Below are 14,717 nucleotides of genomic sequence, written 5' to 3' on the forward strand. Positions count from 1 at the left end.
GTATCAAGATGCTTCAATTTGACACTTTGCAGAAAATTTATGTTTTAAAAAAAAAGTGAATATATAAAGGTGATGACATCGTGATGCATGTCGTATGCAACCCTTTAAGGTGATGATCTTCATTGTGACGCGTTGCCTCTAACGAATACGCGGAATAGTAATTCTATGCTGACAATACTGATACATGATTTTTCATAGACTTCCATGAATTGCTCGCAGTGACACTATTTAGCGATAATTATAAAGATATATAAGTATCAAGAAATATTTTAATCTTAGAGTAATAATAATCATTTCAAATTAATATTGAGTTTCAATTAACAATTTATTAATTATTAATATATTCTCTCTGTATTATTAACATCTGAAAAACTCTTAAAGTTATAAATATTTATTTGTATCTCTCAATACATTTTTCTGCCGAATTGTCGAAATTATAGATTTAATAAGATTAATAAAAGATAAATAAATTTAAATAAAATAAAATTTATTTCTGTAAAATTAAATATTTTTTAAGAGGAAGGATTGCTTTGAAATGATTATTGGATCACTTTTAACGATATAATTAAGATAAAAATATATATTCTTCTTCGTATTTTATTTCTTAAAATCCTTTATCATATTTTCTGACGACTAAATTTTCCTCTTGTTTTTCTTCCCTTCTCTATACTAAAATAAGAAATATCATTCATTAGCGTGAGCAAACGAGGAAGGAAACGAATAAGTATGTGGGCTCAGGAAAAGGGAACGAGGGGGTAGTTGCGGAATAAAGCGACGGCATCTAGTAGAACAGAGGATGATGACTTCCCCTACATCATGCAGAGCATCTGCTAAATAGATGATACGTCGGTTACCACGAGTCTAGTTGCCCTCAGCCTCTCGATAGAGGCGAATCGGGAGATTAGGATCTGCATTTTCTACGTTCTCCAGTAGAGTCTATATTCCACCCCTGCGGATAGAGAGACGCTGCTCGATGAGGCGGCAGATTCTAGAGCTGGTCACGGGACTCCTCGTGATCCAGCTGCTGCTGCTGCCAGATCAAGTAAACGCTGTGAGAAATCGGCCCAGGAAACAACGGTCCAGATCAGAGCAACCGCAGTCGCAGCAACCTGTTACCGATTACAATTACGATTATTATGAGAACTATGACGACTACGAAGAAAAGAACGGTGAGTGAAAAATTAGACGCGATAATTAAAAGAAAGAAAGAAAGAGTTGAAATTTTTCATCGTATTTTTAAAAAATAATACCTGTACATTTATTGCTCGTATACATAGGAGTACATATGGTTCGATAATACATGTTGACATATTTTTTTTATAATTACATTATTATTGCACCATAAAGAGTATAATATAACGAGAAAATTGCATAATATGCATATAATATAAGATGTCCGAGGAATATTTTAATTTGTTTTATGATTGAAATTAGAAGCAAAAAAACTAGAGGAATATTTTATATAAAAAGATTTATTAAAATATATTAATCTGGAAAATTAGAGAAATTTTTTTAAGATAATTCAGATTATATTACTTGAATAATATTAATTTATCAATCATTGTGGAACATTAATGTACAATGCAATTGATTCACGTTATATTATAAGATAAAAACGATGATAGACATAATAAAATAATTTTTTGACGATTATTTGTTGATTTCTCAGTATATTCTATGCCGTAGAGCCTCTTATTAAGAGATATCATGAAAAGCTACGAAATCTATTCTCTATAAATCTTACAATATATGTATGTATATATATGTACACTTTTTAAGCTTTCTCGTTATGCAATGTGATATGTAAAGTATGTAAAATCATTATTTTACTTAATAACAATATAATTTTTTCTATACAATCTACATAATAATAAGTTAAATATAAAATTTTATTTAATAAATTATAAAGAAAGAATTTTTATAGCATGTATCGTAAATGGAAAACAGGACAGTTGTTTCGAAATGCCGGAAGTCTTGTGCCAAAGATCAATCTCATTAAAACGTATAAAACAATTAATCGCTCGTGTTTTAATCAGAGCAATTCAATTAATATCATTCATTTCAATTTCACTTACGGTTAAGTATTTGGTTTAGCTTCCTTGTGGATAATAAAGCCGCTAAAACCTTACTATTCCGTATTTGCAAATGATATACGCATTATTGTTGCAATAATAAATCGACGATTAACATTAACAATTTTATATTTTTTCCAATTGAATAATAATAATAATAATAACAATATTATTTAATTGGTCAGAGACCACAACATTGTCACCTCCTGTGATACCATCATCAAGCATACAAGTTTCGGGTGAGCATGCGATTCATACTATATTATTTTAATTCGGGAAGAATTATTATGAAAATTAAAGAAATCGATGACATGTGTAATTATTGAATGTAGGATTGTCCACATCGTCGATAGAAAGTACAGTGTCTTCGTATAGACCAGAAAAACCTACAGATTTGCCAGCTCCAACGACAACTTTATTTTATAATCGTGGTAAGTGACAAATTAAGTATCTTTTATTATTATTGTGTTTAGAGAAACAGAGAAATATATATATATATATATATATATATATATATATATATATAATGTGATTGATAAATAATTAATGTTAAACGTAATTATTCTTGATATTAAAGGATGAAAGTCTGTATTAAATAAATCTATTTTTTTTATCATATATATTACAATATTATTTTCATATATTTGTATATTTTCGTATATTATAAAATTATACCTCTGAGATTACTTGTTTTACGTTTCCCTTCGCGCAAATAGAGCGTTAATTAAAAAGTAAATAAATAATTAAAATGAAATATTTTAATCGTATGTTTTCTGAGATCTGATTGATCGTTTACATTTTAGAGTTAGAGCAGACTAATGCCACACACGAAAAGGATCATTCAGTAAGTACAAAATAATTAATAATTAAACAATAAAATTGGATTTTGTGAGAAATAGTTTCTTTTCTTGTGTGTAGGTTCCGTCCACGGAAATTTTACCGGGTGAAAGTAACGTATACAGTTCTGTGGCAATACCTGGTCCACGAGTAAGTGATTGTTTGTAAAATTAGTTAATAAACAATTCTTCGGAAAATATTCACAAAGATTAACAAAAAGAAAATGTTTACAACAAAATAAGGGTGAACCTGGTCGACCTGGAGATGCTGGTCGTCCGGGTGATTCAGGATATCCTGGACAACCCGGAAATCCCGGGATTCCAGGACCACCTGGTCTTCCAGGAGTTGTACCTGATGTAAGAAATGTTTCTTTTTTAATTTAAAACCATTTTTATATTTTTTCTTTTATGTAACAAGAGAATTAGCGTGATTAGTGATGATTAATTAATTATTCGATGTATTCTATAAATCTCTTTTACATATATTATAATATATAATAATTTATTAATATAAAATATCGATTATATAACAGGTATCTCTATATTATCAACAATTGGCTTTGTCTCAAGCGAATCAAGATAAAGGCCCAACGGGTTCAGCTGCGTCATTGTATGGACCAGAAGCATATCCTTATATTCAAGCGCAAGTAGGCCCTATAGGTCCACGAGGTCCTCCAGGTAAGCTGGAATTATTTCAATTGTTTTACCTGAATAATTGTTTAATAAATGATCGTTGATTTTATATAAATAATGCTTATTTTGATGATTCTGTTTTATCTAAAAATACGTTTTTACTTAAAATCTTATTTATATACAATAGAAATTATATTTTCTTTATGTATTTATTTATAGGTCCAGCCGGTGCTCCAGGTCCTCAAGGTTTCCAAGGTACACGCGGTGAAGCTGGTGAACCGGGATCTCCAGCTTCTCCTGGTACGCCAGGTCCTCGAGGTTTACCAGGATTACCTGGAAAAGATGTAAGAGATTATCATATATAAAAATTCTTTATATACGAAAAATACTAAAAATATTGTAAAATATTTAACGACAGGGTACTAGTGGAGAAGATGGTGAAACCGGTCCGCCAGGATCACCTGGTACCGTAGGGCCACGTGGTCTTTCAGGTATGCCTGGACTTCCAGGAATAAAAGGCCATCGTGGTTTTCCGGGTCTAGACGGAGCAAAAGGTGAGCAAGGAATTTCTGGTGAAAAAGGATCTATAGGCACACCAGGATCAATGGGGCCGATAGGTCCAATGGTATGTAATAAATAATATTCTGGGAATGTACAAGAGAGCAAAGAGATTTAAAACAGAAAAAAAATTTTTTTATAGTCATGAAATAAATCTTCATGTTTAGTACATATTTAATACATATATGTACTAAATATATATTTAATGTTGAAGAGAGAAAGAGGAGGAGAGAAGAGAAAAAGTAGAGACAGGGAACATATTGTTTTGCACAAATGTTATTATTAACGCAGGGTCCAGCGGGGCCGCGTGGTGAGAGGGGCAGAGAGGGTTCACCTGGCTCTCCTGGATTGAGAGGCCTTGATGGAATTGTGGGACCGCCCGGGCCACCCGTAAGTTAATTATTCGATTCACACACGAATAGTTAATATCTTGAAGAGATTTATTATAGCATCTATTTAAAGCAAAATTATAATACTTTTTGTTATTATAAATAAAGTATACAATTTGCACAATTTACTGCCTAAAATACAACATTAATATCATTTGCATATAGGGTGCTGTGGGTAAACTTGGCTCACCAGGTTTTCCAGGTATTCCTGGACTTAAGGGTGATCAAGGATCACCAGGACCGAAAGGAAGTCAGGGTTTGCAAGGCCCGCGAGGTGAGATACTTTCATTATCATCTATTAAAGACAAAGTTGCATATTTTCCTAATGTGTTCATATTTACTTTGAAGGAAAGCGATATTTATTTTCCTAATCCCTTAATTAATATTCCTAACAAAGGCGAAAGTGGTCGTCCTGGACAGCCTGGCGAAACAGGTTCGCAGGGTGCTAAGGGCAAGGATGGAAGTCCCGGCGAGAAAGGAGATACCGGAGCGATAGGATCGGTTGGTTTACCTGGACTTCCGGGTGCTTCAGGTCAACCCGGAGCATCGGGCAATCCTGGTATTCCTGGAGCCAAAGGAGCAGTTGTATGCATATTTAGAGTGCCGTTTATAAAATATATGAATTATGTTTTAAACTGTATATAAAATCTTGACGATATTTTTGCAGGGCTTTCCTGGTGAAAGGGGTTTTAAAGGCGATTCTGGCGTGAAAGGTGACACAGGAATGCAAGGTCCGCGGGGACTTCCGGGACCTCCTGGAAACGAAGGCAAGAGAGGCAACAGAGGAATGCGTGGATCGATTGGCGCCGCGGGACCTCCTGGAGAACGCGGTGCACCTGGGATGCGTGGGCTTCCTGGGCCGGATGGTCCTGTTGGACCTCATGGTATCCCTTGTTGTGTTGATTAGAACATATCATTAAATACATAAAAATATCTGCATAAACATTATTGTTATATAAAGATTATCAATTACAATAATAGTATAAGGTGAGAATATTATAATTATATATATTTTGTTATATATCATATTCATTGAAAAAGAATATTATAATAATAAAAAAAAATTAATTTCTTGAAAATAATACAAAAAAAGATAGAAGTCTGATTAGATTTACAAAACTGCAAATAAGATTTTAATTTATGATACAGTCTATAAGTTTTGTGAATAATGAATTAATTTATATAATTTTAGTTTTCAATGATCTTTTTGCCGTATTACATTTTTCTCAAAAATTCTGTGTTCACATTCTGTTTTCATATTCTCTCTTTTTCATACACATACACATAAAAATGCAATATAATAAATATAATAATTTTAAATAATTGTGATTAATAATTAAATAATTGTGGGTAAGGACAACCGGGTGATCGTGGTCCAGCAGGAGCTATTGGGCCGAAAGGATCCACTGGGGATCCCGGACGACCTGGACCGCCAGGATTACAAGTTTGTAGAAATATTTGAACATTACGGTTCGTGAAAAATATTATAATGTATAAACATTGGTTAAAAATTTCAGGGTTTGCGCGGTTTAATGGGTAGACCAGGAGCTTCTGGAAAACCGGGCAATCCTGGCGAACGTGGAATTCAAGGTGCAGATGGCAAGCCCGGAGAACAAGGTCCGCCTGGACCGCAAGGTCTATCAGGACCATTAGGAGTGCCAGGAGAGAGAGGATATCCCGTAATTAATATTATCGGTTTCTCGTAAATTAACGTGTGCGCGAAACTTTATATGGAAAATACATTTTTACAAATAGATGCAAAAATATAAAATATTTTCGTGCGCGTATTGAATTTTATGCAACACACAAGTATTGCGAGTATTAATATTAAATAATAAGATTAAAATGTGCAGATATTAATATCATATTCTGATTATATCTAATTAATTTTTCAAACTTTTATGTTACGTCAGGGAGAATCTGGAAAAGACGGTGAACCTGGCAATCCGGGGTCGCCCGGTCCAAGGGGAGATACTGGTAAAGAAGGACCTCCGGGAGTACAGGGCCCACCAGGTTCATCAGGAAACGACGGCACGCGTGGTTCTCCGGGTTCAATCGGGCCCAGAGGTTTTCAAGTACGTAGTTTAGAAATGTATTTACATTCTCGTGATGCGGAATATAAGCGAAATGCAAGATTTAACGTCTTAATAAATGCTTATGCATAGGGTCTTCCAGGCGCCACCGGTAATCCGGGTGTTTCAGGCAAGGACGGAGAACCGGGAGTACAAGGACCTCCCGGTCTGCCAGGATTAGTCGGCAACAGAGGTGAGCGAGGAATTCCGGGCGAAAGAGGACTTATGGGACTTCCAGGATCTATGGGTCCAAGAGGAGAAACCGGAGCTCAAGGCGTTGATGGTCTTACTGTAGGTTATTATCTCGCTTATTTTAATCATTCAAAGCTAGAATATTCCGTTATTTCTATCTTTATTCTTTTGATGTGGAAAGATTTAAGATAATGCAAAATTTTATATTTAAAATAAATTTACAAATTATTGACTTATTAATGCATTGTCTTTAAAAATCTCGTATGTTAGCATATGACAGAGCCAAAATAAATTTTATGTGTTGTATATAAAATGAGCGCGTTGCAACATTCACACACACACACACACATACACACACACACACACACACACACACACACACACACACAATATTTATATTATTTATTTTATTCAGGGATTACCAGGATCTAAAGGAGAAAAAGGAAATTTCGGTGCACCGGGATTGTTAGGACTTCCTGGTGCAAGAGGATTATCCGGAGAACCTGGTCAGAAAGGAGAGAGAGGAGCTTTCGGACCAGTTGGCCCTGAAGGTCTACCAGGTAATTTCTATATTTTATTTATGTAAAGTCTATAATATTTAAATTAATTTGCAAAATATTAATATCAATGTAACATAATAATTTAATTAATAAGAATTTATTAAAAGATCATCGATTTTTTTTTTCATTTAAATATTACAGGACACATTGGAGAACGTGGTTTACAGGGAGAAGTTGGACCTCCCGGCCCTCCCGGGGAACCAGCGGAACGAGGTGATCCGGGTCCACCTGGTCTCATTGGCGAACCCGGAGCACCTGGCAATCCAGGAGAGAGAGGTCTTCAAGGATTGCAAGGCTCGCCGGGTTTTCCAGGTCAACAAGGATTAATCGGACTTCCTGGTCTAAAGGGTGATCGTGGATATCCGGGTTTAAAGGGAGAGCAAGGAAATCCAGGGCTATCTGGTAATGAACAAGTAGTTCTAAACTATTTTATAATAAATTGACATGGTTGCTCGTAAAATTATTTGCTTACAATAATATATTACTGTATATTAATATATTTATTATGTATATATATATATTTTTATATTATATATTTTATAATATGTAGATTAGAATTTTTTTTTATACGCAAGTATATAAATTACAAATTATAATAATTTAAATTGGATAATAGGCAGTCCTGGCGAAGTTGGATCACCTGGACCTATTGGACTTACCGGTGCTAAAGGAATTAGAGGTGAATCGGGTGCACGAGGTGAACCTGGTTTAATGGGGCCACCTGGTATCGCGGGACAGATCGGTCCAGCGGTAAGTCGTTAATCTTTACGAATTTTAAAGAGCAAATGCGAAAAATATATGCTATGTAATAATATGTAATAAATAAATAAATAGAATATTGGAGTTTAATATTATATATATAGAGCTATGCAATTCGAAATGTTACAGGGCCTACCAGGAAATATAGGATCACCTGGTGCTCCAGGATTGCCTGGTGCCAAGGGCAACGCGGGCGATTCTGGACGTCCTGGAACTCCAGGTCCGATCGGTAATCCTGGTCTATCCGGAGTAGATGGAAATAAAGGCGAAAGTGGGTCCCCAGGTTCCCAAGGGCCGGCCGGTCCTCAAGGATCACAAGGTCCATCCGGCGAGAGAGGCTTGCCAGGCTTACCCGGTTCTCCTGGTTCTATAGGAAATAGGGGATTACGCGGGGTGCCTGTAAATATGTTATATTTAAATAATACTTTATTTAGTTCTTTATCTAATTCTCTATCTTGTATTTTTCTAGTTACTTAAAAAGATATAAATTTTTAATATATTTTGTACTTATATTATAATTACTACTATTTTTTTCCATTTGTAAATAATATATAATTTGATATAACAAAATGATTTATTACTATTGCAGGGTGAAACAGGACAATCTGGAAAACCGGGTGTAGAAGGTCCACCCGGACCTTCCGGATTAATAGGTCCTCCTGGTCCGCCTGGTCATATGGGAGAGGCAGGACCGGAAGGACCAATTGGAAAACCAGGACCACCAGGAATAGGTGGCCGACCTGGTGATAAGGGACCACCCGGAATACCTGGTGCAGCAGGCCAGTCTGGTTCACCCGGATTACCAGTGATTATAATTTCTATTTTCTGTCTTTTCTTCGAATGAATGTATTAATCTAATAATAAAATAAAAATATATCATATCGATAAAAATTTATTTGTTTTTCTTTTAATAGGGGCCTCCTGGATCTACAGGATCTACCGGACCAGCTGGAGAACGTGGTCCGAAAGGCGAAGCGGGACCGCAAGGAGTAGAAGGTCCACAGGTAGTGTACAACGCGTTTAATTAAATTAAATTAATTAAATAATAAACTGAAATTAAATTAAATAACAATAAAATTAAAGAAATTAAACTCGATTTAATTTATGATATTAAACCTGTGAGTCTTACAAAAAGAAATATAAAAAATGTTTTGTATAAAATAATAACGTGTATATATAAATCAAATTCTGCGCACACGTCATAACATTTGTAGGGTCCACGAGGAAAACCCGGTCCAGCAGGCCTCGAAGGCGCAAAGGGCGATCGCGGGGAAGAGGGACCGAAAGGAATAAAAGGACATCGCGGTTTCAATGGTTTACAAGGATTGCCGGGATCTCCTGGTTTACCAGGGGAAAAAGGTATGCCAGGTCTGTCAGGACCTTCTGGTAAAGACGGGGAGCCAGGTATTAGAGGTAGTCCTGGACGGGAAGGCAGCCCAGGGCCTATTGGGCCTGCGGGAAATTCTGGATTAAGAGGTCCACCTGGAGAGGAAGGTCGTCACGGCCCGCCGGGTCTTCCAGGACCCCCTGGGCCACCTGGGCCTCCTGGAGAAGTTGGTTTTGGTTACGATACCGCGTCTTTAGCAGCATTTTTAGGTATTTAATTAACTAAAAAATCATAAGATATATTTGCATAAATATAATAGATTATAATTTATTATAATTGATTTTTAGATTTTATAAAAACATCTAAAACATTTTCCAACTTTCTAAATTATTGCTTAGACTTTCTTGAGACTTATTCGAGTTTTCATTTTTTATTTGAATTTCTTAAGGATATTATAAACGATAGCGTTAAAAAAAACTTTCTATCGTATATTTATCATACAGCACAAGGTCAAACTAAAGGACCAGATCCACTCGGTGATGAACCACCGAGAATATTTAGTAAAGATATTACTGAAGGAGAACGAAGAGAATTACTTACGAAAGCATATGAAAATCTAAAGTCATCGTTTCAAAAATTAGTGAAGCCAGATGGCGAAAAGAATTCGCCGGCCAAAACCTGTCGGGATCTATTCATTGCCTACCCGGATAAATTATCTGGTGAGTCTTGAAAGATCACTATATATAGTTTACATTATAATTACCGCACTCTTTGTCAGTTTTCAATTTTTTTATTATAAAATTATAAAATTAATATAGATTTATATATATATATATATATATATATATATATATATATATATATATATATATATATATATATATATATATCGTATAATGTATCAATAGGCGAATATTGGATTGATCCAAACGAAGGAGATGTCCGAGACGCAATTTTGGTGCACTGTGATGCTGAGAAACGTGCAACTTGCATTTTACCGAGTCCCGCTCGTTCAGCAGAAATCACTCATATCACTGATCAACAGGAGACCTGGCTGAGCGAGATAGATAGCGGCACGAAGGTTGCTTTACATTCTATATAATTTGCTGATTCCGATTGTTTTAATTATCGTGATGAAAGATATAGAACGCATTTACGAAAAATAAATGCTTATAAAATGTTTGCGTATTCGCAGATTACATACAAAGCGGATAATAATCAGATCAATTTCTTACAATTGCTCTCGAAACACGCGCAACAGAATATTACGTATCATTGTAAAAACAGTGTCGCTTACTTCGATTATGAGCGAAAAACATATAGAAAGAGCTTAAAGCTTCTGGCTTGGAATGACGTTGAATTGACACCACGTGGTAATCAGCGTCTTAGGTACGAAATGATAACAGACGAGTGTAGGGTAAGTTAAATTTCTTTGTGTAATACTTTTAATTCTATTCACAGTAAGTCTATCCTATTTTTATTTTACATTAAAAACAAGATAACTTTATAGACAATTTTGTTCCTAAATATTTTTGAATTTCACGACTTTATTTAATTTTTTTTTATTCTTATAAACAATTGTTTATATATAATATAAATAGAAGGAATATATTGATGCGGCTAAGATCTTTCATATTAGAACATAGAAATGTCAGTTTAAATTCCAAGGTACTAAATGTACAAACAAAATATTATACGGTTTATTATATTTTTATAAAGCTTTATATCGCGTTATATCGCGTAATTTTTATTTATATATTTATCAATTCGTAGCTTCATCAAAACCATTGGGGTAAAACTGTGATTTCATACGAGACAGAAAAACCCATAAGACTTCCCATCTTAGATGTGGCTTTGCGAGATATCGGAAAACCCGAACAAAGCTTCTCCGTTGAAATCGGCGCGGCTTGTTATCAATAATACAAAGTACAATAGTACGATACGATATTACGACTGTTATTTGTTTACGAATAACTGTGTCATTTTTCAATATATATAATGCTAAGAAAATGTCTTCCAATGTATCTTAAGGAGATGAGATGATAATATATTACGTTAAAATTTTATTGCTTACAATAAGATGAATAATTAAATATTATACTTAATCTGAGTAGTGGTCTGTATTGTATATATCGCAATTTCTTACTCAAGTTCTCGAATAGCGGAAGTAATTTACAAATACTTGACAAAATTATCTGTAACTGAACTATATCGTACGACTTATATTCTAAGAAAAATGCAAAATTTAATTGGAAAAAAAAAAATGCGATATCTAAACAGCGATATTACTCGAATGTCAAACAAATTTTATCAGAGCACTTGAATATTATACACGGCGATTATTATCTACGACGAGCAGCGGATATCTAGATATCCAGGTGTATATGATAAAAGATATTCGCGGAGTAACTTCGGATTTAGTACTATACGCGCCAAGTATTTTATGGCAAAGTATTATATCGTATACGTAATAAATAGATAAGTTTTATTTACGCGACACACACACACATATATATATACAATACATCATGCAGTTATTTACGAAAACTAAAATTGTACATGCATAATTAAAGTTATCGATTCAATATACAGGGTGTTTGAGAACAACCTTCCATCCTTAAAATGACGTATTCCTGATAAAATTCTTGTGTGAGTGTGTGTGAGTGTGTGTGAGTGTGTGTGAGTGTGTGTGAGTGTGTGTGAGTGTGTGTGAGTGTGTGTGAGTGTGTGTGACTGTGTGTGACTGTGTGAGTGTGTGTGAGTGTGTGTGAGTGTGTGTGAGTGTGCGTGAGTGTGCGTGAGTGTGCGTGAGTGTGCGTGAGTGTGTGTGAGTGTGTGAGTGTGCGTGAGTGTGTGAGTGTGGGTGAGTGTGCGTGACTGTGTGTGAGTGTGTGTGAGTGTGCGTGAGTGTGCGTGAGTGTGTGTGAGTGTGTGAGTGTGTGTGAGTGTGTGAGTGTGTGTGAGCGTGTGTGAGTGTGCGTGAGTGTGCGTGAGTGTGCGTGAGTGTGCGTGAGTGTGCGTGAGTGTGTGAGTCTGTGTGAGTGTGTGAGTGTGTGAGTGTGCGTGAGTGTGCGTGAGTGTGCGTGAGTGTGCGTGAGTGTGCGTGAGTGTGTGTGAGTGTGTGTGAGTGTGCGTGAGTGTGCGTGAGTGTGTGTGAGTGTGTGTGAGTGTGTGAGTGTGGGTGAGTGTGTGTGAGTGTGTGAGTGTGTGACTGTGTGACTGTGTGAGTGTGTGAGTGTGTGTGAGTGTGTGTGAGTGTGTGTGAGTGTGTGTGTGAGTGTGTGTGAGTGTGTGTGTGAGTGTGTGTGTGTGAGTGTGTGTGAGTGTGTGTGAGTGTGTGTGAGTGTGTGAGTGTGGGTGAGTGTGTGTGAGTGTGTGAGTGTGTGACTGTGTGACTGTGTGAGTGTGTGAGTGTGTGTGAGTGTGTGTGAGTGTGTGTGAGTGTGTGTGAGTGTGTGTGTGAGTGTGTGTGAGTGTGTGTGTGAGTGTGTGTGTGAGTGTGTGTGTGTGTGAGTGTGTGTGAGTGTGCGTGAGTGTGTGTGAGTGTGCGTGAGTGTGTGTGAGTGTGTGAGTGTGCGTGAGTGTGCGTGAGTGTGCGTGAGTGTGTGTGAGTGTGTGTGTGTGTGAGTGTGAGTGTGTGTGAGTGTGTGTGTGTGTGTGTGTGTGTGTGTGAGTGTGCGTGAGTGTGTGTGAGTGTGTGTGAGTGTGTAAGTATGTGTAAGTGTGTGTGTGAGTGTGTGAGTGTGTGAGTGTGTGTGAGTGTGTGTGAGTGTGTGAGCGAGTGTGTGAGCGTGTGTGAGTGTGTGTGAGTGTGTGTGAGTGTGTGTGAGTGTGTGTGAGTGAGTGTGTGTGAGTGTGTGAGTGTGCGTGAGTGTGTGAGTGTGTGAGTGTGCGTGAGTGTGTGTGAGTGTGCGTGAGTGTGTGTGAGTATGTGTGAGTGTGAGTGTGTGTGAGTGTGTGTGAGTGTGAGTGTGTGTGAGTGTGTGTGAGTGTGTGTGAGTGTGTGTGAGTGTGAGTGTGTGTGAGTGTGTGTGACTGTGTGTGAGTGTGCGTGAGTGTGCGTGAGTGTGCGTGAGTGTGCGTGAGTGTGCGTGAGTGCGTGAGTGTGTGTGAGTGTGCGTGAGTGTGCGTGAGTGTGCGTGAGTGTGCGTGAGTGTGCGTGAGTGTGCGTGAGTGTGCGTGAGTGTGCGTGAGTGTGCGTGAGTGTGCGTGAGTGTGTGAGAGTGTGTGTGAGTGTGTGTGAGTGTGCGTGAGTGTGCGTGAGTGTGCGTGAGTGTGCGTGAGTGTGCGTGAGTGTGCGTGAGTGTGCGTGAGTGTGTGTGAGTGTGAGTGTGTGTGAGTGTGCGTGAGTGTGCGTGAGTGTGCGTGAGTGTGTGAGAGTGTGTGTGAGTGTGTGTGAGTGTGCGTGAGTGTGCGTGAGTGTGTGTGAGTGTGGGTGAGTGTGCGTGAGTGTGTGTGAGTCTGTGAGTGTGTGTGTGTGAGTGTGTGTGAGTGTGTGTGAGTGTGTGTGAGTGTGTGTGAGTGAGATTGAGTGAGCGTGAGTGTGTGTGTGAGTGTGTGTGTGAGTGTGTGTGACTGTGTGAGTGTGTGTGAGTGAGTGTAAGTAAGTGTGTGTGAGTGTGTGTGACTGTGTGAGTGTGTGTGAGTGAGTGTAAGTAAGTGTGAGTGAGTGTGTGTGAGTGTGTGAGTGAGTGTAAGTAAGTGTGAGTGAGTGTGTGTGAGTGTGTGAGTGTGTGTGAGTGTGTGTGACTGTGTGTGAGTGTGCGTGAGTGTGTGTGAGTGTGTGTGAGTGTGCGTGAGTGTGTGTGAGTGTGTGTGAGTGTGCGTGAGTGTGCGTGAGTGTGCGTGAGTGTGCGTGAGTGTGCGTGAGTGTGCGTGACTGTGTGTGAGTGTGTGTGAGTGTGTGAGTGTGCGTGAGTGTGCGTGAGTGTGCGTGAGTGTGCGTGAGTGTGCGTGAGTGTGTGTGAGTGTGTGTGAGTGTGCGTGAGTGTGCGTGAGTGTGTGTGAGTGTGTGTGAGTGTGTGAGTGTGGGTGAGTGTGTGTGAGTGTGTGAGTGTGTGACTGTGTGACTGTGTGAGTGTGTGAGTGTGTGTGAGTGTGTGTGAGTGTGTGTGAGTGTGTGTGTGAGTGTGTGTGAGTGTGTGTGTGAGTGTGTGTGTGTGAGTGTGTGTGAGTGTGTGTGAGTGTGTGTGAGTGTGTGAGTGTGGGTGAGTGTGTGTGAGTGTGTGAGTGTGTGACTGTGTGACTGTGTGAGTGTGTGAGTGTGTGTGAGTGTGTGTGAGTGTGTGTGAGTGTGTGTGAGTGTGTGTGTGAGTGTGT

General features: G+C 37.8%; 1 protein-coding gene across 1 annotated transcript; it reads left to right on the forward strand.

The window, feature by feature from the left end:
- The first annotated feature begins 973 nt into the window (after positions 1–973).
- LOC138943183 (collagen alpha-1(II) chain) lies at positions 974–11,509 on the forward strand. The gene is made up of 28 exons (XM_070313766.1): positions 974–1,169; positions 2,258–2,311; positions 2,405–2,503; positions 2,876–2,916; positions 2,991–3,059; positions 3,152–3,265; positions 3,442–3,586; positions 3,761–3,885; positions 3,960–4,166; positions 4,391–4,489; positions 4,654–4,762; positions 4,886–5,073; positions 5,156–5,372; positions 5,844–5,932; positions 6,006–6,167; positions 6,402–6,563; positions 6,654–6,851; positions 7,168–7,312; positions 7,454–7,714; positions 7,929–8,062; positions 8,201–8,470; positions 8,661–8,876; positions 8,986–9,075; positions 9,286–9,667; positions 9,902–10,117; positions 10,307–10,479; positions 10,594–10,815; positions 11,172–11,509. Exons 1-28 carry the CDS (start codon positions 974–976, stop codon positions 11,316–11,318), a joined length of 4,530 nt encoding a protein of 1,509 aa, XP_070169867.1. The 3' UTR covers positions 11,319–11,509.
- Positions 11,510–14,717: the final 3,208 nt, after the last annotated feature.

This window comes from Polyergus mexicanus, unplaced genomic scaffold, assembly GCF_030449975.1.
Source record: "Polyergus mexicanus isolate NDT 795.1 unplaced genomic scaffold, iyPolMexi1.0 SCAF_25, whole genome shotgun sequence".
Classification (NCBI taxonomy): Eukaryota; Metazoa; Arthropoda; class Insecta; order Hymenoptera; family Formicidae; genus Polyergus; species Polyergus mexicanus.

Coding starts and splice junctions, on each gene's coding strand:
- LOC138943183 (XM_070313766.1), top strand. CDS start 974: ATGAGGCGGCAGATTCTAGAGCTGGTCACGGGACTCCTCGTGATCCAG. Junction 3,587..3,760: donor AGGTCCACGAGGTCCTCCAG/GTAAGCTGGAAT, acceptor ATTTATTTATAG/GTCCAGCCGGTGCTCCAGGT. Junction 4,763..4,885: donor GGGTTTGCAAGGCCCGCGAG/GTGAGATACTTT, acceptor TTCCTAACAAAG/GCGAAAGTGGTCGTCCTGGA.